The following is a 22765-nucleotide window of genomic DNA, read 5'->3' as shown; positions in this document are numbered from 1 at the left end:
ATGATGATCCTTTTCTACTCGTCAGTTTATTCCCTACAACTTTCAGGATTGAACATTTAAATTTCCACACTTCCCCATTCCTGAGTTTAAATAAGCTTTAATCTTTCCTGTTACTTATGATTTTATCTGTACAAATGTCTGGTCAATTGAACAGCAATGCCATTTCTTTATTGCTCAATATGGAAGCTATATTTGTAGGCTGGATCACAGCAAACCAAAGTTTTCTGCTTTGAGCAAGCTGTATTTTACTGAAGGCCACATTGGTTGCCTTTTAGTTTTTAGGCCTCCGTCATACGATCAGAAGTAGACTTTCGAAACAAAGTGTTGATGTGGTATAAAAACATCCATGTTTAATAAAAAAAAAAGGAAATTATTGGTAGGTGCATTGGGAGAAGCATTGTGTCGATGATTCATACATTAGAAAATTCAACTTGAGTGGAGTACAGAAACAGATCAGCTAAAAACAAATACCGTTTTTTTTTTTTATTTCATTGAGCTAATGAAGTGAATTAACATAATGCCTTGGTACCCAAGCCAAAATTTAATATGCCTCCACAAAATGTACGAGTGCACAATATTGTTAATACAGTGAGTCTGGAAATTACAGCCACTCTTACTTAAACTTGAGCGTACAAACAAGCCTCAATAATGGTGGTGCTCAATCTGTGGTTTCACAACACCTATCTATGGCAACAGATGTAACATTAACAATGTGGTTAGCTTATGGCATGTTAAACTTGTTCAGTGATCTCCCATATCAAAAGAAAACAAAAATAATAAAAATAAAAAACTATCACATTGGCATACAGAACTTTCTTAAAAGCAGTAGCTCAGTGTTCATTTCTAGCAGTAGAGACTATAAAAAAAAAAAGCATTTGTTATATCAGAGCCTAACGGTAAACATGTCTGTATCTGAAATAAACTGACAGACGACAACGTAAGAAAAGTGTTGCGGAAATCTCTAGTTCTCAGGCAAACAAAGCAGAGTAGTGGAACAGTTCTGCTTAATTATAAACTACAATTAAAGAAATAAAATAATTTTTCAAAAACAAAAACAATGTAGCCATTGTGTAATTAACCTTTGACAGCGTCAGGCCTAAATTAATCCGTATTGCAGCATTGTCGAGCAGTAGTGTGTCCGTGTCGTTAATGTAACTTGGCCTTCCTCTTCCCGCTCTTTCTCCAGGTATCTTCCTGCATTTCCAACATTAGTTGTTTTTTTTAATATATTTATATATATAAATGAATTGGATTCTGGCTGACACTGTTGATACATTTCCTGCCAGAGTTTTATATCCCTTCCCAAGATAAGTGTAAACAGTTCAGCCATTAAGACAGCTTTAAATTACAAATCAATGTGGGGGCAGGGGCATAAAAAATGTAAAAAAAAAAAAAAGATAAACGATAACAAAAAGGCAAAAAGTCTTCTAATCTCCCAGAAGTCTTATTAGGACACAGAGGAGATGGGATTGAGAGGAGAACCCATCTGTGTCAGCACTTTGTCCAGCCACTGGAGGGGCCCGTGCAAGTGCACTTCGATCCAGCAGGGGGTGCTGGTGACATCCTGTCGGTGATACTCTGCTCCCCAGCCCTGAGAAATGAAAAAAAATCAAGAATGAGCCATCACTGCTTCCTTTGCTGCCACTGGCTGCATGAATGCATGCCCACCTTGACAAAGCTCATCCTAATAGTACACATCTTTGTCAGCTCATACACGGCCTCGAAGCCGTGATTCACCGACTGGGCCAGAAGCTGAGCAAATTCTTGGTTGTTAAAAATCTTCAGGCTGCAGCCACTGGGGATCTTGCACACGGTGGTGGGATGGAAGCCGTGGTGGTAGTTACAGTTACGACTCTGGACAAAGATGCTGGTGTCGCTCAGGCACTCCGCGTACACCTCTCCCCCGACGTAGTACAGGTGCACTCCTGGGTAAAACACACCAAGAAAGTTAGTCGCCGGCGGCAGAAAATGTGGAACGTGGGACACCCTCTTCCCTCTGCGTTGCGCCGCGTGGCCGTACCTTTGCCGATGTGCCTGCGGGTGTTCTCGATCGTGGAATTGCGGTTGACGTTGGACAGCAGTCCGAGGCAGAAGCGGTTCTTGTTGTTGGACGGATCGGTGAAGCCGTCCACAAGCACGCTGGTGGACGAGGCTTGGTAGGCCTCGCCGACGCGATTGTTAAGTTCATAGTAGACGATAGAGCACCAGTGGCTCGGCTCCTCATACTCCACTGGCTGCACATCTGCAAAAAGAGGGCATTAAAACTTTGAATGGCGAAAGCTTTCATATGAAAGGAAGCAAAACTTTCGAGAAAAGTCCAGTTTTGTTTTTAATTTTTTTGGTATGCATTAAAATAAAAAAAAAATATTTATGGCAGAATTACATTTATGCCAGATTTGGGTATTTGTGGTATTTTGGGATTATTTACTGCCATCATTATCAAAGTGCCTAACTACTAAGAGAAATAAACTGCAATGGTCAAGTTCCGAGCTATGGAATAGGTTTTCTTCAAGTAGGAGAAGGAAGTCGGAGGGTAGAAATTGGCAAAGAGGTAAAATGACCCTGAACCCTTAAAAAAAACAAAAACATCTTTGTCATTTCTTACAATACAAACACTGATTCCTGTTGAAAAATAAATCCAAAACTGGACTTTAAATGGTGAACAATAAAAGAAAAGGGAGTTCTAGCTCATTCCCCCAAACACTGATGGAGAACTAATAAGCAAATAAGCAATACGGGTAAAAAAAGGCAGATAGGCATAATAATCAGAATCTACATTTAAAACTTGTCAAAGTTAATAAAAAAATAATAATATATATATATATATATATATATATATATATATATATATATATATATATATATATATATATATATATATATATATATATATATATATATATATATATATATATATATAGTCAATGCAATGTTAATCAGAGCAACAGAAAAGATTTAAATCCAGAAAAGCAGTGGCCATCTTTGTTAAGAAGTTGGTTGCTTAGGTTGATGCATGTAAGGTTATTGACGGAAAGTTGAGTGGAAGGAAAAGTGTGGCAGAAAAAGAAAAGTACAAAGCAACATGTTAGAGGATCAAAAGGATTGTGAAGCAAAGCAAACTCATGAGCCCATGAGGTGTAGATTGGATCTAGAGTCACAGGTCCAGGACACGGCCTACAGCTGATGTGGTTCTTGGGCTAAGCCACTCCTGATCCATGAGTCCTGAACCATCAATCCATCAGCAGAGGAACAAGAACTGGACTGTTGCTCAGTAATCCCCAGTCCAATTTTCAGGTGAATTTTGCACTTTATTAGTGAATGATGATGGTTCAATGATTATGAACCATACACCTCAGCTGAATTTTGAGGTTTCTGTAGCCATAATCATCAAAATTACAAAATAAAAAAAACTAGGGGTGGACAATATCAATATACACTGCCATCTAACTTTATTCAGTGAAGGTGATATGACATTTCTAACATTTCAATGTTACATGACTACAGCTTTTGACACTGTCTGACTTTCTGGGTTTTATGTAATTTTATGCGTTTTATTTTTTTATTGTTTTTAATGGCACGATGGTGCCGTTACTCATATCCGGCGCACTTCTTACCTCTGGGTATGCTGCTGCTCGTTTCCATGGACTGGCTGTCCTGGCCCAGCTGCTCCTCGGGGGGCATGTAGGCCGGGGGCGGGGTGTCAGCTGAGACATGAAGAGCAGTTAGCAATGGATGAGACCAGTTGTTGCTGCTGGCGGCAAATGGTCTCACACACACACACACACACACACACACACACACACACACACACACACACACATCCCTAGACAATCATCACAGGATCTGTACCCCGGAAATGGTGTCAGATTCCACGTACGCCTCACTTCCAAACCACATGCTAAAGCCCTTTCCCGACAGAGATGCAGCGAGCTGAAGCAGGCAGGAGAGGCATCAAAACTAACGAGGCTCACAGCATCATTTAAACTATTAACAACCTTTTGTAGACACGTTTGTTGAATCTCTGCCACACCAAAAAAATAAAATAAAAAGTGTCTCTCCTAAAATCAAGTCAATTCTCCTGGGCTTTCTGCAGCTATGGGACGTGTCAGCAGATCTGGTCTTTGCCCTGAGCTGGCACAGACGGCAGCAGCCCCTGCAGCAGCCACACACAGACTGGAACACAAGCACAACACAATGCAGCGTACTTTAAATATCCCGATGACTAAACGACGCAATGCTTCAGCAGGTAGCATGTCCATCGTCTGTTCTCGCAAACAAAGGACAAAGGCTTCCTGCTGGACATAGTTGGTGCTTTGTGCTGCAGAAAGACGCCCTGGCTCTGGAGGACAGTGCTTAGCTGGCGTTTCCTTTGTCCTCATTAAGGGAGCCGCTTTGATTTGGATGAAACTGTTCAGACCGATCTGATCCGAGCAGCTGCAGAAAGCTTCAGACTACCAGGGTTTAAGTTTAAAATTAATAGCTTTAAAACAATCTGAAAGCATGACGTTAAAATCCAATTACAGCTCAGGTTGCTCAAGGAAATGTATCGTTACCAACAGGGTTGTCCTGATAGAAGATGTTCAAACTCATTTCCAGCGCCAAGAAAAAAAAAAAAAAAAAAAAAACACCGGGTGCTCAAAAACCATAAAACACTAAGTTTGAATTCACCGAGTTATGAGAAAAGAAATGTTAATTACAGTCTGACAATCTCACTATTAATTAGGGTCAAATGCAATTATGTAGTATGCAATATAGCGACCATTTGGTTAATAAAAACCTTAAAGACACATTTAGTAAAACAGCAGCCAACACTTAGAAGTCTTAATATTTTCCCCTGAGAACCTCGAACCACGTACCGTACCCGGCGCCGGTGTTTCCATCCAATTCTTATTCGAATTTTGAGCAAACTTTTAAAATGTTGCAAAAAGTACTGAGGGAAAGTCTGGTTGCCTCTGATTTCAGCCTGTTTGCTGTTGCGATGACCCGGATAATGGAGAATTTGCACAGACTAAATAGAAAATCCATCTGCTGGTTTGCAGTGAATTAACCAGGAGAGACAAAGCGTAATGCCATCGTAGGTTGACGCTATGCTGTAATAAACAGGAAGTAGAGGTTGCTAACTAGCACGGACCACAGATCAGTAATGGAGTGAGGCTTTAATGAATGTGCTGATTTGTTTCCTCCACAGCTGTCGGTCCACATGTACCTGTCGTTGCTTCCGGCATTATGGGAACATCCAGGAAGATGGAGGCAGCAGAAACAGCCAATCAGTCACTCGAGCTAAACGTTCACAGCGATGAAGCTGATACGAAAACTGTCTCTCCGTCTCCTCTTTAGCGCATTTACTAGGGCTGGACGATAATTCAGTAATAATGTATATTGATCGATCGACGTATAGAAAAAAAAAAAAGGTCAATAAAAAGTTCAATAGAATAACAGTTTTCCTTCCTTTTGTGTTCTGGCCTATCATGTAGGTTTATATTACATTCTCCCAACCAATCACGAAGCAGACCCAAGAACGCTCCGCCCCCTTCAAAGAGCACGCGTTCTTTTTCTTTTTTAAATACTTGCAGTTTTGGTAAAAAGTTGGTTGAATAAATGGCTGAGTTTGAATTCAGTGTTTGTGTTCTGTATCTAAAAATAAGTTGCTAAGCAACAGCATAAAATGGGCAGGGCTGCACTTCAAATATATTTGTCAATAATTATCGATCAATATTTTTTCCATTTCATCTATATGCTTTTTTCCCCCTATATATCGTCCAGTCCTTTTTCGAAAAAGTCAAAAACCACCTCAAGTGAGCGCAAAAATGTTTTGCGACGTTTGGTGATTTGATTCTAATTTTGATATTCAACCCCTTCTAATTGGATACTTCAAAATGCGCATAAAAAAGTTGATGGAAACACTGGTGGCCTGTGTGGTGAGACCCTTTACAAGCTCTGTAGCTGAAGGATTGATTCCCAAAGGTCTGGCTCACGGGTAAAGCTCCTCCCATGTTAGCAGGTGATCTACTGCAGGAAGAGTGTCTGCGGCGCTACACAGGGAAGCTGGGAGCTAATTTGGGGAAATGAAAACTGCTGTTTGTATAAAGCTTGAGACCAATTTGTATTTTTAAAGAATTCCTCCATTTAACAAGAAATTATAATCGGAATATTAAATATTTTGACAACCCTCGTTAATAACGATACACACCAAAAGCAGTTTACAGATCCTGGCTCCACACAACCATATAAAACACTTTGAACTCGTCGGAGACGTGCGTTCGTTAAGCCTTGCTGGTTGCGTAACACAACAGGGACGGCTGAGCAAAACAACAGCGTGGCATATTTCCCAGGGTCAGGTAGAGGAGTGTGCCCGGTGTACCTGGGAGCTGGAATGGACTGGAGGGCCCCGAGCTGGCAGGAGAGTTTGGATAGGTCCCGCTGCTGGCTGGAGAAGGAGGATAAGGAGAATTGGGAGAGATGGGAAAAGAGCCGCCGCCGCCTCCTCCTCCGTTGCTGTTGCCGCCGCCGCCGCTGTGCGGTAGCGGGAAGGAGTCTGGGAAGGTGGCGTTCAGGGGCATGTGCGGCTCGTTGTGGGTGAGGTTGCGGAACTGCACCAGCAAGCTGTGCTGCGGGTTGAATTCGCTGTGCCTCGGTACCAGGACAGGTGGGAGCACTGGAGGGTAGAAAGCAGAGAGGAAACTTAGCTGAACACAGGAAACATCAGTAGCTGCTTATGCTAGAAGCTAAATGTTGAAACACTTGGCTGGAAAACATCTGCACACTTTCTTTTTAAGACCCCTTCAGACTTTCCTCCCTTTATGCTCCCACTACAGAGCAAAGACTGGCCTTCGCTTAGAAAGTCACATTTTGAGATGCACCTGAACTTCGATGCAAGTTCAATGACTAACAAAACGTGAGCATAGGTTAGAAAAATGCAAAGCTCGACAGCAAGCAGTCCAGATTTGTGTGTGTGTGTGTGGGTTTTTTTTTTAAATAGCAACTAGATATCTTGTTGCAGAAAGTGACAATTTATTCATAGCACACAAAAGGTTCAACAACCGCAACTCAAATAGGCTTCATTTCACACAAATGGCAAAAACTGTGAGCTGCCAAGACAGAGAAGCTGAACTGGATCTGCATCAGCATTTACCGGCGACCGTGAAGATGCAGCAAAGTGAGCCATTTCCAGGATGTGATGTTAAAATGAAGCCAGAGGGAGAATGCGTCCACGTTAGAAGGCTGCCTTAAAGGAGCCTATCTAAGTGAGGAGCATGTGTGCTGCGCGCTCAGGCAGCGACAGACAGACGCAGATATGCTGTCGCTCACCGACTGGAAGCTTTTGGAAATCTGAACCAAGGTGACAATCTGCATTTTCTAGACTGCTGTTTTAGTAACACTGCTGGCAATTATCACAATATTATTTTTACAGCAACAGTAAAAGCAGTTTTACACTACTTTCCCACACAGTGTGACATCTCCCCTGGTCCTAAATAGAAATAACCACTGCCTACTCTAGGAAGGCAGGAAAAACTTGGTTATTAGAACTCTAATCAAAATAAGCTAAAAATCGGTATCACAAGTATAAAGCTTTGCAATAACCCAAGTTTGGCCACAAAACTCATCTCCATACTCTGAGCTCACAGCAGGTAGAAAGCTACACCACACCGATACCCATTCACTCGCGTAACATAGGACTTTTTAATCAAAGTTTGATTTACGGCTCAATTGGAAGAGACAACAGATCCAAGAGGGTCGTCACGGTACAAAAATATCTGACTCCACAGACACTTAGAATATACGTAGAGAAACCTGACACCCTTTTTGACAAGCTGGCTACATTTCTTGAAGACAGATTTATTTCTGGTTAAGGGCAAAAAATGTATTACAATGTAACCAATAAGTAGGTGTGTGTGTGATGGTTTTGTTGCTTAACTACTAATAAACTGAGCTCCTAGCTGATTAACTTTCTCTGCATAGATTCCTACCGCAGTAGAACTGGTCGCTGCGTGGTTTAGTCGCGTGCCTTGGAAGCACATCTCGACGGGGGAGCTCAAACTGACAGAACCAAGTCATTGGGGCTGCCGGCGACCATGAAGCTAATACCTAGCGCTAGCTTATGTGGTCTGGGAGGTTCGCTACTTCACCACTGCAGACACCGGAGCTTTACTGACCTTTGCTCTCAAAGACCAACGTCCTAGCGCCAGCATGTGGCGTTAGCTTGCAGCTAGCATGCAGCATAGGGAAAGTTCCTCCAAACAACGCGTCCGTTTATCTTGTCTATAAAGAGGGTCACCTATGTTTAGTGTGAAGCAGATCGTTGAGCGGCTGCAGGGAGGGCAGTGGCTGACTTTCTCTGTTTTTGCAGCGCTGCGGTCAGAAGAACTGCAACGATTTGGGCAAATGTGAACAGGAAGTATCTTTCAATAAATATTTTTTTTCTCCCCTTTTGTCGTCGGACACATCGAGGTATCCATTGTATCGACAACCCTAAAACACGCTAGTCGGATTTCAGTCAAATATTCAGGACGCCTATACTGACCTCGACATTAAAACGGAGCAGCTCCTTAATTGAAGCTCAAACCACGATTAGAAACAAACACGTTTTGTCTCATCTGCTCTCTCCACCTCCCACCCCAGAGGAAACTCTGCAGAAAGCTTTTGTTGAAATACCGTTAATGTGCAGTCTCTCCTGACCGACATGTGATCCACATCCTTGAACCAGTCAATAAAGAGCTGGCAATCTCAAACGAGCCCAGTGTCGGAAAGCCTGTCCTGTCAGGGTCATTGGTTACTATATTTATGGGCTGTGTGAATGACATTAGGAGAGCAGCAGCGAGGTTTGCTGGGAGTTCAGCCTGAGTGGTTTACACAATTAGAAAGCCGCTCTCCGATGCCACACCCATTCTGGAGTGCCTGAGGCATATAATCTAATAAGACGCCTAGAGCTAGTGATATTGATTTTCTGTGAAATGGAAGAGGCGGGTTGGACAGGCCTGCATGATCCCAGCCTGCTGACCTTTGTGGATTTGTTTACCAGCTCTTCGGTTCTCCAACCTAGAAAGGATCGGCACACCTCAGAAAGTAAATCAAACTAAATCCTTATTTCTCAATTAGAAATGTAACAAAAGGATAAATTAAGGCAGTGCAATAGTTTAGAAATATACTGTTTATACTGATCAAAAATATCTTCAGGAACTATCATTTCTTTTTTTACAGTTCTAGTCATAATTGCAGAGGTATCGTTTTTCCTGTCTATTCAAATCAAGTCCATAAGCTGCAGCACCTAAACGTGAGGCTAGCCAAAGAAAAACCCAAAAACAACATCTACCCATAGAAATCCTTTGTATTTATCATTTAGCGTTTTGTAAAAATCGGCAGCAGAAACTTTTTCCTTCTACCACCAGCAAAGCCAACCATCTTTCAGACGCCATTTCCTTGCCAGCAGCTTTAAGAAACGCTCAGGAAAAAATATTTCCACAAGAGCCCAGGTGTGTAAAAAGCCCAAATCAAAGCAAAAAAAACAAAAAAAAAAAAAACGGTCTGAATCACGGAGCTTTCTGCAGCTCTAAAATAAAAGATAATTTTAAACTGTCAATTCACCTCCAGCAGCTCAGACTAAACTAAACGTTAATCAACGTTATTAAACGGTGTATTTTGAAGGGACAAAGTAGGGCTGGGTGAAATGGCTCAAAAATAAAACCTCTGATTTTATTGAACCAAATGTGATTAAATAGATTGTTTAACCCCCGTTTCACAAAAATAAATTTTAAAAACTTGCTTTAATGTGAAGCATTTCGTCTGGGAGTCGACCTGAATTCAAAGTGTAAGCTGTGAAACAGGCTTTAGAACAAGATGACTGCCCTGCCGTTGTAAACAATGAAAATATAACTAAAAGTTTGCTGCTAGTGGTTTTACACAATGAGCTGAGAGCAGGCTTCACTTGTGGAACTTGTTTTTTTAAAGTTAAGTACGTGAGTAAATTAAGTTGCCTCATTTTATAGTAAAGGGCTTAATCTTTACAATATATGTTCCTAAACATATATTCAGCGTTGGATGCTATCCTCTTCACTTTAGCCCAATCAGTGCATTGGGAAAACAAAAGTCCAGATTTTCTAAAAATCTAATCTTCAAAAAACTGTAAATTCTAATTGTCTAAATAGATTGATGGTTCCCTACAGCAGTGATTGAAAAACAACAACCCTTATTTCAGACTTTCCAGACTGATGCTGTCCCGCTCTGGGACAAATAAATAAATCTTGAGGGCGAATGTTGACAGAAGTGGGAAAGTAGCCTCTTAGGTTTATACATTTAGCTACAGTCATGGTGGTAATCAGCAGTGATCAGTAAAACATGCAACAATGTGTCAGTAAATGCTGCAGAGGTATTATACCCTGAAATGCACAGATAAATATGTGACATGTCTACAGAATCATTTTGTGATACACATCATTTAGGCTAATATTTAGAGCAACCCAAGCAGTTTTTTGTGGTAATACTTCAGAAAAACTTGAACTTTGAGACCCAAACATGGACATATAGAAAAGGTGCTATATATTAAAGATTATTATGCAATTTTTTTTGTCAATATACAACAAACTGGCCCCATCAAATAGTTTTTACTATCCAATTTAAGAAAAAAAAGATAGATAAGAAAAATCAAACCAGAGGCTTAGATTGAAAAGGCAGCCTAGGTCTCCTATGATGGCTAAATAAACGGTGGGTTAAAGGGAACCTGGATTATATATGTGTAACTTTGAGTCTTTTAAGCCGTTGTTAAAGAGCCAGGGGGAAATTTATGACTTTGATCCAACCAGTTAAACATTAGCATAATAAAAAAATAGGGTGGGTCATATTGTGCACACTGGTATTTTAATGGTAAAAAAATGGAGCTAAATGTTGTGGCCACAGCAGAGATTCAGATTAAAATCAATCGCTGGGCCGAGTGCAGCGGGATCTTTCAGACCAAACTCAGCTGGGCTCTGGACTACAACCTGATAACACCAACGTTGTCGAGCATTTGCTCTATATTTGCTCCGCCGTCCTCGTTTGGCTGCCCAAAAGCATTTAGTCTGTTAAAATGTTCTGCACCGCCCTCATCGTGCTATGAAGCTGCTGGTCAGCATATTTATCGGCTCAGACGGACACTGAGGACCACCCAGAGGTTCTGCTCTCCTTGCACCGAGCTGCTGGTCCTGCCTCAGCGTTGCATCAATCCGCTACTCGCCACACTGCGGCTTGGTCACTGTGGGTCTGTGACTTCCTTTCTGAGGTGAATCTGGGTGCCCTTAAACCCAGCGTTGTGTGTCTGGACTATTTCTCTGATCACAAAGAGGAAAAACAAAACAACCAGATCACAGACGGACAAGCAGGTCGAGGCGATTTTAAGTCAACCGTTTTCAGCATCATAGAAGTGTTAAAATAAATTCAGAGGAAGTAGAGAGATGGAAATCAAAAAATAAAATGAAGGAAGTTCCTTTTCTACAACCTGCTTAGACGTGTCTGTGATTAATTCACACGGCATGGGGGAGAGAGAGAGAGACGCTTTCAGCTGAGAAAAGACGTGTAAAGAGAACAGCAGAGGCTACGTATGCTATTAAAAACGATAATATTAGTGTTAACCAAGTTCTATTAATCGTCAGGCAGTCATGCGGGCAGCTGAATAGACAGAGTTCCCTTAAACCCACCTCTGATGTAGATTTTGACTGGCTGAGACACCAAAGCTCACGCAGAACGCCGGGGAGGTTGTCTGACGTTCAAGAGTCAGAAAACTATGGCTAAATGTTTTAATTTCTTTATAGCAATTCTCAGCAGCAGCGTTTAAAATCACATGCTGCCCTGAACTCAAGCAGCCCTTTGGAAATGGATTTCAGGTCCTTTAGAAATAAAATTAGAGGTGCTAAGGCTGCACTATAACAACCCAGATCGTTGTACGTCATGACTTTTTGCTTCTGTTTTAGAAGAACAGTATAAATCTGACTGCAGCATCTGCTCTTTCACACACACACACACACCTGCTTTGCTCTAAATGTAAATAAAGTAATACTAGGCCAGCTAGAAATAAAATGGTGTTCTTATATTCCTGTAATCTTAAACCCTAATCAGAACTGGTGTGAGTTTTAGAAAAAGCAGAGATCAGAAATGAGCCATGAAGCTCCCTCTCTGGTGAGGAACCTTCACACAGTGGATGTGGTGAAACTAGGCGGGCCGGCGGCACCTACCGGGGCTCTCCACTCGCTTGTAGTGGTACGGGTTGATGCAGACCTCCTTCTGTTTGGAGCCAAACGGGTACTCGCACACCTCCAGGGGCTTGAGCTCGTGGTGGGACTGCAGGTCGGGCCACCGCCACACCCTGCAGTAGATGACGTGAGGGAGGCCCTTCCTGTGCGACACCTGCAGCCGACCGTCCAGCGACCGTGGAATGGTGACACATTTGCTGGGCTGGCCGGGGCAGCTCAGGGCTTTCTCCAGGTCCTCCATGGCGCCCTTCTTCTTCTTCAGCTTCTTCACCAGCGCATCCACCGCCTTTTCGGCCCATTTCTCCTCCTCGTCCCCTTGCTTCCAGCCCAGCAGCCGCTTGACGGCGGGGCTGGTGAAAGAAAACAGACTGGACATGGAGGTCATCCTGCCAGCTGGCAGCAGCAGAGGCCCTCTGGAGGTTCTTGGTGAGCCCGGCTTTGTCCGAGGAGTTCGCTGACGACCACCGGAGAGCAAAAAACGCTCTAAAAAGAGTCTGGGTGTGGGATCGGCAGATCAGGCGGCTGGAGGGTGTGAGTCCAAGTGTGGCAGAGAGCGGGAGGCAGGCAGAGATGATGGGTGGGGTGAACGGAGGGGAGGCTTCAGCCTTGTCTGACCAAGGACAGGAAGCAAGGGAGGACCGGGAGTCAGCAAGCAGGACGCAGCTGCTCCTGGTCAGGAAGGGCCCTCCAGCAAGCTGTCCGGAGAAGGGTCACCAGCGACGATGGGAAGAGGAGGAAGAGGAGGAAGAGGAGGGGGGAGCGAATGGTCCGAGCTGAGATCAGAACGCAGCAGCGGGTCTCACCGGCGAATGTCTGACACGCGCTTTAAAGGGAAGAGGACATGGCTCAAAGACTGCCAGCTCCTCTGGAGGCCGCCGTCCCGCTCAGGTTAGCGTCACTGATCAGATCCGCCGCGCTCCTGCAGACGTGGGAGAAAACAGACAAAAACACCAAGATTAGGAACACGCTGGTTTTCAGGAAAGTGTGGAGACAATGCAGAAAGCTTTTCTAACATCTAGAAAAACTCAGCTCTTTACTGAAAATAACAAAATAACACTTGCTGAGGCTCATGGGATACGGCGGTATGATAAAACTACCCGCCATCTGAACCACACACACACGTTTGGAAGCAAAAACAAACAAAAACACGCGTTGCCAAAAACCTTGGGGGTACTGCACAGCCCCCTTAACTTCGCTGTTAAAGCAGAGGAGCGCGGTGTCTCCGGTCAGACCATGCATCGATACGTCGGCCTCCACTCAACAGGACGCGGAGCGGAGCGACCAAACGGGGGTCAAGCACATGTCGCCCCCGGCAGCAGAGCAGCTGTCTGAGGGGCTCGTGAAACCGGGGTCAGCCTAAAAGGATGTGACCATAAGGGCCGTTTCCTCCTCCATCTCATCTCTGCCGGTCTCTCCCCTCCCAGAGCACAGCTGTCCGGCAGCACTGCTCCCACTCCCACTCCTCATTGTTCTACGCCTGCATGAAAGCAAAGGGAAACTAAAAGGAGGGAGGACACGAGTGGAAACATCAGCAGCCTGTGAACGTTATGATTTTAGTTTGCCTTTAGGGGGCCGCTGGTGGTTCAGCCGCTGGTTCTGCAGAGCCTGAGCAGACGTGGATCAGACTGGCTGTTTTTACACTGAAGGATGATTAGAAACTGTGAAAAATATGTTTCTTTTCTTTGTCAAATACATTTGAGTTACAAGAACAACTCTTGTGACAGTGGTGAAGGAGACAGGGAGGTTCGTCCTGCAACTGATGGGTTGCTAGTTTGATCCCCCGTTCCAACAATCTCAGTCGTTGTCTCCTTGGGCAAGACACTTCACCCATCTTGCCTGCTTGGGGGGGGGCTCAGGGGGTCCGGTGGCACCGATGTATGGCAGCCTCGCCTCTGCTGGTCCGCCCCAGGGCAGCTGTGGCTACTAGGGCTGGACGATTATTCAATAACAATATATATCAATGATAGAAAAAACAGTTCAGTAGAATATCCTCCCAGCCAATCACAACACAGACAGGAACCAAGCTCCGCCCCTTCAAAGGGTTCAGAGAGCACGCGTTCTTTTTTTCTTTTTTAAATACTTGCAGTTTTGGTAAAAAGTTGGTTGAATAAAGGGCTGAGTTTGAATTCAGTGTTTGTGTGTTCTGTATCTAAAAATAGGTCATGAAGCAACAGCATAAGATGGCTAGGGATGCACCTAAAATATGTTTAGAATTTGTTCATAATTACCGATCAATATGATTTTTATTTTATCAATATGCTTTTTTCCCCCCTATATCCTCCAGCACTAGTGGCTAGTAGCATAGCTCACCACCGTCTGGGCGTGAATGACTGTAGTGTAACACACTTAAGGGTCTTCGGCCTTGAAAAAGCCACATTTACCTTTGTCTCTCCATTTTCAGTCTAAGAACCCATCAACCAACAGCAGGTATTTTGATGCCTTTTGTGTCAGTCAGTAAAAACTTAGACATATGCTTGGATAAATGATCATTTGTAATGCAACTTCTGATGGACTGAAAACTAAATCTGTCTTAGTGAGTGATCATTTTGTTAATATTATTGACTATGAGCCTTCCAATTTAAAAACAAAACAAAAAACAAAAAAAAAACTTGACTGCATTTTTACTGAAACCTAAGCTGGTCAAAATCTGCCAACCTGGCCAGATGGATAATGTGTAGCAATCTCCGTTCTGCATATTATCAATCTGGGTCTGTGCCCATCAGACCAGGGAAAGGAGGGACCTTCAGCTGAACTCTCTGAGCTGATTGGGCAAAGCGACACCTAGAACCCGCCCACCCAAGGTTGGTTTTAGCCAATCATGGTATCAAATTACAACATAAGCAGCAGACATCATGAGAAACCACAAGAAGGTAATCGAGGCACTTCTTGTTCTTTCAAAGATGAAATTGTAGATTCTAACAGAACAGATGTGATAGCAGCAGCTATGCGTGCGTCTTCCTGCGCTGCCATGTTTATGTTAGTTCAGCTGTGGGCTCGGCACCTCTTGCTTTCGTCACAGCTGGTTTGTCCCGCCTTAAACCACAATACTATAACGTGATTGGCCCGAACCATTCTTGGTTCGTTCACAAACGGCTGAAGCAGGAGCGGTAAGAGACGGATTTTCGTGTGTTTGTGAACGCACAACTAACTAATTTAGTTGTGCGTTCTAACTAATTTGGCTTGCAGGCATAGTTAAAAATCTGAATCTTGATGTCAGAAGTTGAAACAGAAATCTATGTTGGCCAGAAACAGCCAGATTGGTGCATTTTTAGCTGTTAGTTTTCAGGCACATCAAACAAAAAGAATAAATGTGGGCCTTTACCTGTCGATCCACGGTCAAAAGAGAAAAACGGCTAACTCTGATTAAGGGTGTGCTTAGGGACAGCCTTGAATGCAACACTCTGGATTTAAAGCTACTACCTATGTGGTAAAAACCTGTGACACTTTGATCACTTTTAAAGCCTTTAGAAAAAACACAGAATCTATCAATAGTGGAACTGGTAGGTCAGACTTAAAAAAAAAATTAAATCAGTGTTGGCAAGAAAAAGCTCCGATCTTTAACACGTTTACATCTCAACCGTGATGGTTTATCTCGTTTTATCTATCAAAGCCGGCGATGAAATGAGCCTCAAAGGCATATTTCCGCGGACACATTATTAGACACATGGCTGGGAGGAGGACACAACAGCACTCATCTCCTGATTCACTGCAGCCTCCCCGCCAGATGATTCATAGGCTCGGCCTGACCATCAGCAATGAGCCAGAAGAAGGCGTTTCATCTACAGTCACCAGCATGTGAACAACTACGAAGCCCGATCAGAGAAAGATGAAGCCAGGCAAACAGCGGAGTCAGGAGAGAGACAATTATTTTAGATTCATGACAGATAAGGCCGCGCCGCCAGCTCCTCACAGAACCGACATTTTTTATTTATTTTAAATCACCAGCACGGACAAAACTTTTAAAAACCTTCCATGTCCATCGCTCCCTGTTTAGCGGGGAGCAGCTGATCACTTGTACCGTGTGGGGGGGAGGAAGGACAACACGGATCTGATCGGGTCAGAGCTCCCTCCGCTCTCCCAGCCAGGGACGGAGAGGCAGCGGGATCTGAGGGAGGCTCGTCTAACGTGACACAAAAAAAAGTGGTGGGATTTACCTGCTGCGGCAACGCCACATAACCACAGCACCAAAAAAAAAAAATAAAAATTTTTAAAAAATATGCGCAAATGCTGCCCAGAGCGTTACGGTGAGGATCCCCCGGGGAGTGTGCGCTAAACTAGCCTAGCTTTCATCAACGGGACGGGAGTTCAGCGTAAACTTAATGTCAGCCGCTTCCCACAAACTAAACCACATCTACCTAAAGAATGATGTCCAAGAGTCACGTGTTGTCTGAAACAACCACTAAGAATAAAAACCCCGGTTATTCGCCTCCTGCTTCTTGCCTTTCCCTTTTCCCGTCTTTCTAGAAACTTTTTAAACTTGTAAGTGACGCAAGGCTAACCTGTGCTAGCTGCTAGCCTAGCCATCCACAGTGGGAGCGAGCCGACGGACGCCGCACCGATGAAGCTTTACTTTCAGCCACGTAACTCAGAGGCAAAAGAGTGATTTAATGACTTACCTTCACGCGGAGCTCACCGCCCATAACTGGGGTCTTTCTTCTGAATATATATTCCGCAGTCGCAACTTTTCTGCTTGTAAATTACGCTTCGCTTCTGCTGACTCTTCCCTCCGACTCCTCCTCACGCCGTGTCCTCCAAATCCAGGAGGCAAGTAGGGCTGGAGAGACGGAACGCGTATCACTCCGCCACCCCTAAAAAAACTAGTTCCCAATTTACCTTATCGCTACTGGAGAATTATTCACGTTTGCCTAAAAACACGACCCACTTACATTAACTACAGCAACATTTTTTTTTATCTTGCTAATTATATGACGTCCAGAGGTATATTTCAAATGATTTACCCGAGCCGTGATTCAGAGTGCCTCAACTTAAACGTTTTCCCTCCAGCTACATTTACAAGGAAATTAGCGATAAAACAGTTCCAAACGCTACGAACAAACTACTATGCAAGAAAGCAACAACAATGCGGCTGTGGTGTTTGTTTTTGTGCGTTTCCGTGTTGCGCGTGAAGTCTTACGGTGGTCGTGCTGAGGCTGTGGGACGTCTCTCTCGCACAAGTTGCTGCTGGCTCCGCTCAGTCTGGAGCTCTGTGGTTTGTTGTATTGTCGCCCTTTGTTGTCAGATGTTCGACAATTCAACAATTCCCGCGTCGCTAATCCGTTTAATTTTAATTAATCCAACTAGCATCTCCGGATTCGCCGCCGTTCTCGCAGACGAAACTCTTCTCACGGAGCGCGTACTGCTAGGAATGCGGACTCTCCATTCAGCCTCGGGATTCCGAATATAGCGTGGCGTGGACCGGCCGCTAGGGGGCGGCCGTCCACCCTGTGAACAATTTCTGTGGATCTAATGGCTTTTCTATTCCCTAAAGTTTCATTTGAAACCTGTTGAAATATTCATAATCCGAGCCGATCAAAGATTGTATGTGGCCATAAGCAGAATTTGATTTCGGGGCCCCAATTCCAATTTATACCTCCCCCACTATTCATCAAAGCTAAATGTAGTATTTTTATCCTAAATATCTGGTTTCATTATCAACTTGAAGCCTACAAAACAATGTCCAGAATACAGAATGTGTTTCCCCCGCCTCAAAATGGGTTACTTCACATTAGGCTACTTCCTAAGTTAAAAATAAATAAAATTACTGCAGGCATGAGTGCATCACTGAAGGAGCGCTGAGGGATTCATTCATGTAACACCAAAGTAATTCACATCGTTCACAAAGGAACTGACTGATACCAGACTTCTTGGACCCGGATACTAATCTTATTCGAGCCTAAGACTATTTTTTGCATGCTTTAATGTTTATTATTTGAAAAAACTTTAAATACTACTACGTCTGTGTGTCTCTGTGTGTTCTGTTATCCGTGTACATCCTAAGCTGGTATCTGTCTCAAAATAAATGTCACCATGGTAACAATAAAGATTCTTGATTCCTAAATAAGTAGCAGTAAAAACATTGTGAAGGCAGGTTTATTTCTCCAGCTTACCCGTTTGGTGCAGACCCCTGTGTCGGGTGGGTCGACTAAATAGTAGGGGAAGAGGGGTCAAGTATATTTATTGATTTATTGAAATTTATTTGTAGGTAGAATGTGGATGAAAGGATATTCCTGCACACAAGTAGAAGAAATGATCAAATGTTAGCTTCCCTAAATTATGACTTAACAATTATTTGATCTAAAATTTACATTAGTATGCTCTATAGAAGTTTTAATTCTTTTGAAATTAAACATTACAAGACTCTTGTTTTAATAAATTTAATTTATTAAACACACCTGGGAGACCTCTGCTGGTCTGGAGAGAGCCTAGCCAGCAGTTTTCTATCCATCTATCTATCTATCTATCTATCTATCTATCTATCTATCTATCTATCTATCTATAAATAATGTAAATTAAAAAAATTCTTCCACCAAATGTATATATTTCTCTTTAAAGCAGCTTTATATTGAGAGCAAAGCGGAGCCAAAATCAAAGTCTTTGTTTGTTCTTTAGAGGACAATGTACAGTCTTTGCTCTCGTCTCAGCCAGTTTTCCCCTTTAAGACTGATCGTCTTCAAGATTAAAATTCTCATTGTTGACAGTTAATTTGTACATACAGATATACAGCACAGGATAACTGTTAGTAAAATTATTAAAACAGATTTTAAGGACACACATACATGTCTAGTTCTGTAAAAAAAGATAAAAGTATCCAAACCTCTAACAGACAGCCCAACCACTTACAGTACCAACTCTCTTATGAAAGAAACAAGTTTGGAAATATGCAACACTCTCCAGTACAGATCAGACTCATTTACACTTTCATATTTATCTTATACGAGTTAAAGTGGCTGCACTTTCTGATGAAGTGTCACTTTTTCCACCCCGCACTGAGATTTTAAGACAAAACATTCACACAGAATTGTGAAACGTCTGTTTGCAATTTTGCATCAAAAAAAGATGTCCTTTAATACCAAGTCGTGGTTCTCTGCAGGAATTCTGTTCAGAGCTGAGAGCTTTGAATAAATCTTTGCTGGGAAAGACTTGATCTTGGATAAAGCCTGCTCAATGGTAAAGACAACCACTTAAACTAGAGGGAGGTATTGTCTCCCTCAGAAGATGTTCCTTCTCGGGAGTCTGCAATGCCTCGTTGGCCCTCTATTCTTTTCTTTCATTAGTTAAGCCGTTTGAATAATGGCCGTCTAGTGGGCAGTTTGCTCAAAGAAAGGATGAGAAGCTGCTTTCGCTGTTTCTGATTAATCACATGTCCAATGAGGGCAGACAAGGCCTTTCAAAAGAACGGCGTTCCAGCGATGGGAGCTAAGACAAAGCATTTCAATTTCAAATGGTGCTGCGTGCTTGGAAAGAACTGAGCGTCGTGCACAAACTCAGTTATACCTAAAATAAATGATTTAAAGTCAAAGCGCATTCAGATATGTGGATAACTTATACAAGTGTACATTATCGTGTTAAAGCAGTCACACCAATTGATCTTTTTCAAGTTGTCACGCTAGTTTTAGTGTATTTATCTTTGAATTTTATGTGGCAGGTAGAGCACCAAGAAGGAGGAGGAGGAAGGGCAAATTAATGGTGCAAGTCTGCTATTCACATCATATTACCTTTTTTTGCCACCGATCTTCCATTTAATTTAGGTCTAAACTTTGATCCAACCCAATTTATAAGCCTGTGTTGCTCTGGCTGTATGTTTAGGGTGTTTGTGCTACCAGAAGGCGAATCTCTGCCCCAGTCTTTGCAGCCGCATTCTGGTTTCACTGTAGCATTGTCCTGTGTTTGGGCCATCCATCCTGCCCATCAACTCTGACCACATTCCCCATCCTGGTCTAAGAAAGGCGATCCCACAGCATGATGCTGCTGCCACCAACACCATCATTCCCTGTGGGAGTGGTCTGTTTAGGGTGACCGTTTTTAAATGGATGCCAAAAGGTTAAATTTTGCTCTCATCTGACTAGAATAACTTTTTCCACATATATTTCCCTATAAGGTTTGTGGAAAACAGCAAACGTGACCTCTCATATATCTTAGCAATGATTTTCTTGTAACTCGGAAAAGACGAAATCTTTCAAATTTTGAAAGATTTGGCAACCTACGGATCTCTGCAGCTCCCCCAGAGTTCCCGTGAGGCTCTCGGCTGGTTCTCTGATAAACGCTCTAGTTGTCCAGGCCGATTCTGACCCAACCCTCACAGCAAATGTATTCTCTCACTTGTCTGCTGTGTTCCTCGGTCTTCTCGAAGCCGCTCGCTCACCAGCTAACCTCTGAGGCCCTTTATGAACAGATGGATTTATACTGAGCTGACATCATACACAGCTGGACTCCGTTTCCTGCTTCCTGAAAGTAATGTGTTGCACTAGATAGGAGTAAAGGAGCTTGAACGCACATGCATGCCACACATTCAGATTATTTGACAAAAAAAAAACACTAACAACCCTTATGTCATTGCTGTTCGCATTCACAATAAGGCACTACCTTGTATTGGCCTCCAAACTCCTGGTAGTTGATGGTTGCAATGTGGGATGTGAAAACTTTTTTCATGCCATTGTACCTCTTTGTATATTTCAGCCCATTCTGTTCCATGTGGGGACGCCTGGGAGCCGCTTCCAGTGAGGAGACGCTCCAATCAAAGTGAGCTGCAGTTTTCTGCACAGACGTTTACACACAGATTCTCAATGTCACACGCGCGCTCATCCCCCCCTGTCCATTAGATCGCTGTGACAAGTGTACCATGCGAGCTGCGTCACGCATTTAAAGCTCATCAATACGCTTATGATTTTAAGTCTTTAACAGCATCCGTCTGCAATTTTTAGGCGATACACGCTTGTGACGGTTAGGTTGTCGTCTTCGAGTTGAATTCTTCTCTTCCATCGGCGCGGGCGAAACCAGAGAACCGTTAGCTGCTTGATTAGTGATCCGTGCGCCAACTCAATATTCATGGAGGACAGAGAAAATTTGTACCTTAGAAGTATTTAAAAGGAGCAATAAGTGATCCTGATACAACGTCCGCTGCGCAGATGAGACTGAAGAGGACGGCGTCACAGGGATAAACCAGAACGCAGAACTTCAGCACCAACTCCTCCTGTCAGCTTCAAAGCACGGCGGCGGAAGGCTGATGATTTGGGTTCGTTTGGCAAGACGTCCCAAAAAAATACTGTGTGGACGAATACTGCATGAGGCTGTCTGGCAACTGAAACTGGACTCGTAAAGATGAGCTTTCACGCCACACAAAGGTAGAGTAATGTTTTAAAAAAATGGAATGAGTCCATGTTTCACATCATTTCAGCTGAGCTGACGATGTCTCCTCTACACAACATCATTTAACACATCACCGTTCCCCACCGCTCTGGACCGAGGGCTGTGCTCATCACACGATGCCGGAAACCAGCATTTAAAAGTATGCGTTTTATTTCCTTCTTCAAGATCATCGTGACAAGGAATGTATTATAATTATATGTATTTTACAGAATTTACAAGGATTAAACAAATGTCAGACGACAATCACAACAAACCATAATGTCGAATGCTGTCAGAAATCACACTGATGAAAACAAAAACAAAAAAACACAAAAAAACTTAAGAAACTAACCCATGTCTCTCCAGAACATTCCCCAAATCATTTCCCCCCCGCCCACCACCAGCCAATGTTCTCCAAGAGCTCATTTGAAGCTGCGCTAAAATCCACATCCAGCGGCAGCCAGATGTGCTTACAGCGAAGGAAGGGATGGGCGTGTAAAACTCAGATGACGCGTGACGCCACAGGAACCGACAGGATCAGATTCATGTTTGCTAACCACCTTGTTTACGACGGTTTAAGCCACACCAGTCACCAGAATCTGATTGTTGAAAGTTTTTCATTAACAGAGTAACTTGACTGGGTGCTTATTACACTAAAATAACGATTCAGCTCCCGAAAAAACCCCGACAGAAATCATACGTCCCACACGTTTCCAATTCACTTTGGCATTAAATGCTTAACGATTTGCCATACCTTTTGGATTTTAGATACGATTGCCATCATTTTTCAGCCCCGCGCCTTTAAGTCACTTACCTAAAACTAGCCCGAAACTAAAGATCCTGCTGAACAACAGCTACAAAAATAAAGCATTTCAAGATTAACGCAGAATTTTATTCTTGATGGTTCCGGCTTGAGGCCACCGTATTTAGCGGAGCTAAACATACACCATGTCAGACTGTAGCCGGCTAGCATGCTGAGCTTATGCTCCCTCGCTCGTACACAGAGGTTACGTACGGTGGAGACAAAACCTGAAAAAGAAAATGGAAATTGTTGACTTTATTTTATATAGCTGTGAGACCCTTTTTAAGGTTCTGCTTTGTGTGTCCTGCCTGTTGTCCACTGATTTCCGGGACAAAGTCAAGCCCCCTGTGACCAGAAAACAGGACAGAAGCATGTGAGCGTGCGGGTCTGCCTGTCGATG

The 22765-nt window shown here is 43.2% G+C and overlaps 1 protein-coding gene across 2 annotated transcripts; it reads right to left on the bottom strand.

Moving 5' to 3' along the window:
* Positions 1 to 324: 324 nt before the first annotated feature.
* smad5 (SMAD family member 5) lies at positions 325 to 17622 on the bottom strand. Of its 2 annotated transcripts, none has more exons than XM_036127217.1 (7): positions 17353 to 17622; positions 12201 to 13137; positions 6362 to 6655; positions 3615 to 3704; positions 2021 to 2242; positions 1669 to 1925; positions 325 to 1591 (listed from the first exon to the last, which is right to left on the bottom strand). In XM_036127217.1, the coding sequence occupies exons 2-7, from the start codon at positions 12601 to 12603 to the stop codon at positions 1448 to 1450; spliced, it is 1410 nt and encodes a 469-aa protein (XP_035983110.1). In that variant the 5' UTR covers positions 12604 to 13137; positions 17353 to 17622; the 3' UTR covers positions 325 to 1447. The 2 variants fall into 2 exon arrangements, with proteins under 2 accessions (XP_035983110.1, XP_035983109.1); XM_036127216.1 differs by lacking the exon at positions 17353 to 17622 and adding an exon at positions 16835 to 16992.
* Positions 17623 to 22765: the final 5143 nt, after the last annotated feature.

The sequence above is a fragment of the Fundulus heteroclitus genome, chromosome 23 (assembly GCF_011125445.2).
Source record: "Fundulus heteroclitus isolate FHET01 chromosome 23, MU-UCD_Fhet_4.1, whole genome shotgun sequence".
NCBI lineage: Eukaryota > Metazoa > Chordata > Actinopteri > Cyprinodontiformes > Fundulidae > Fundulus > Fundulus heteroclitus.
This window is presented reverse-complemented; position numbering and strand designations above follow the sequence as displayed.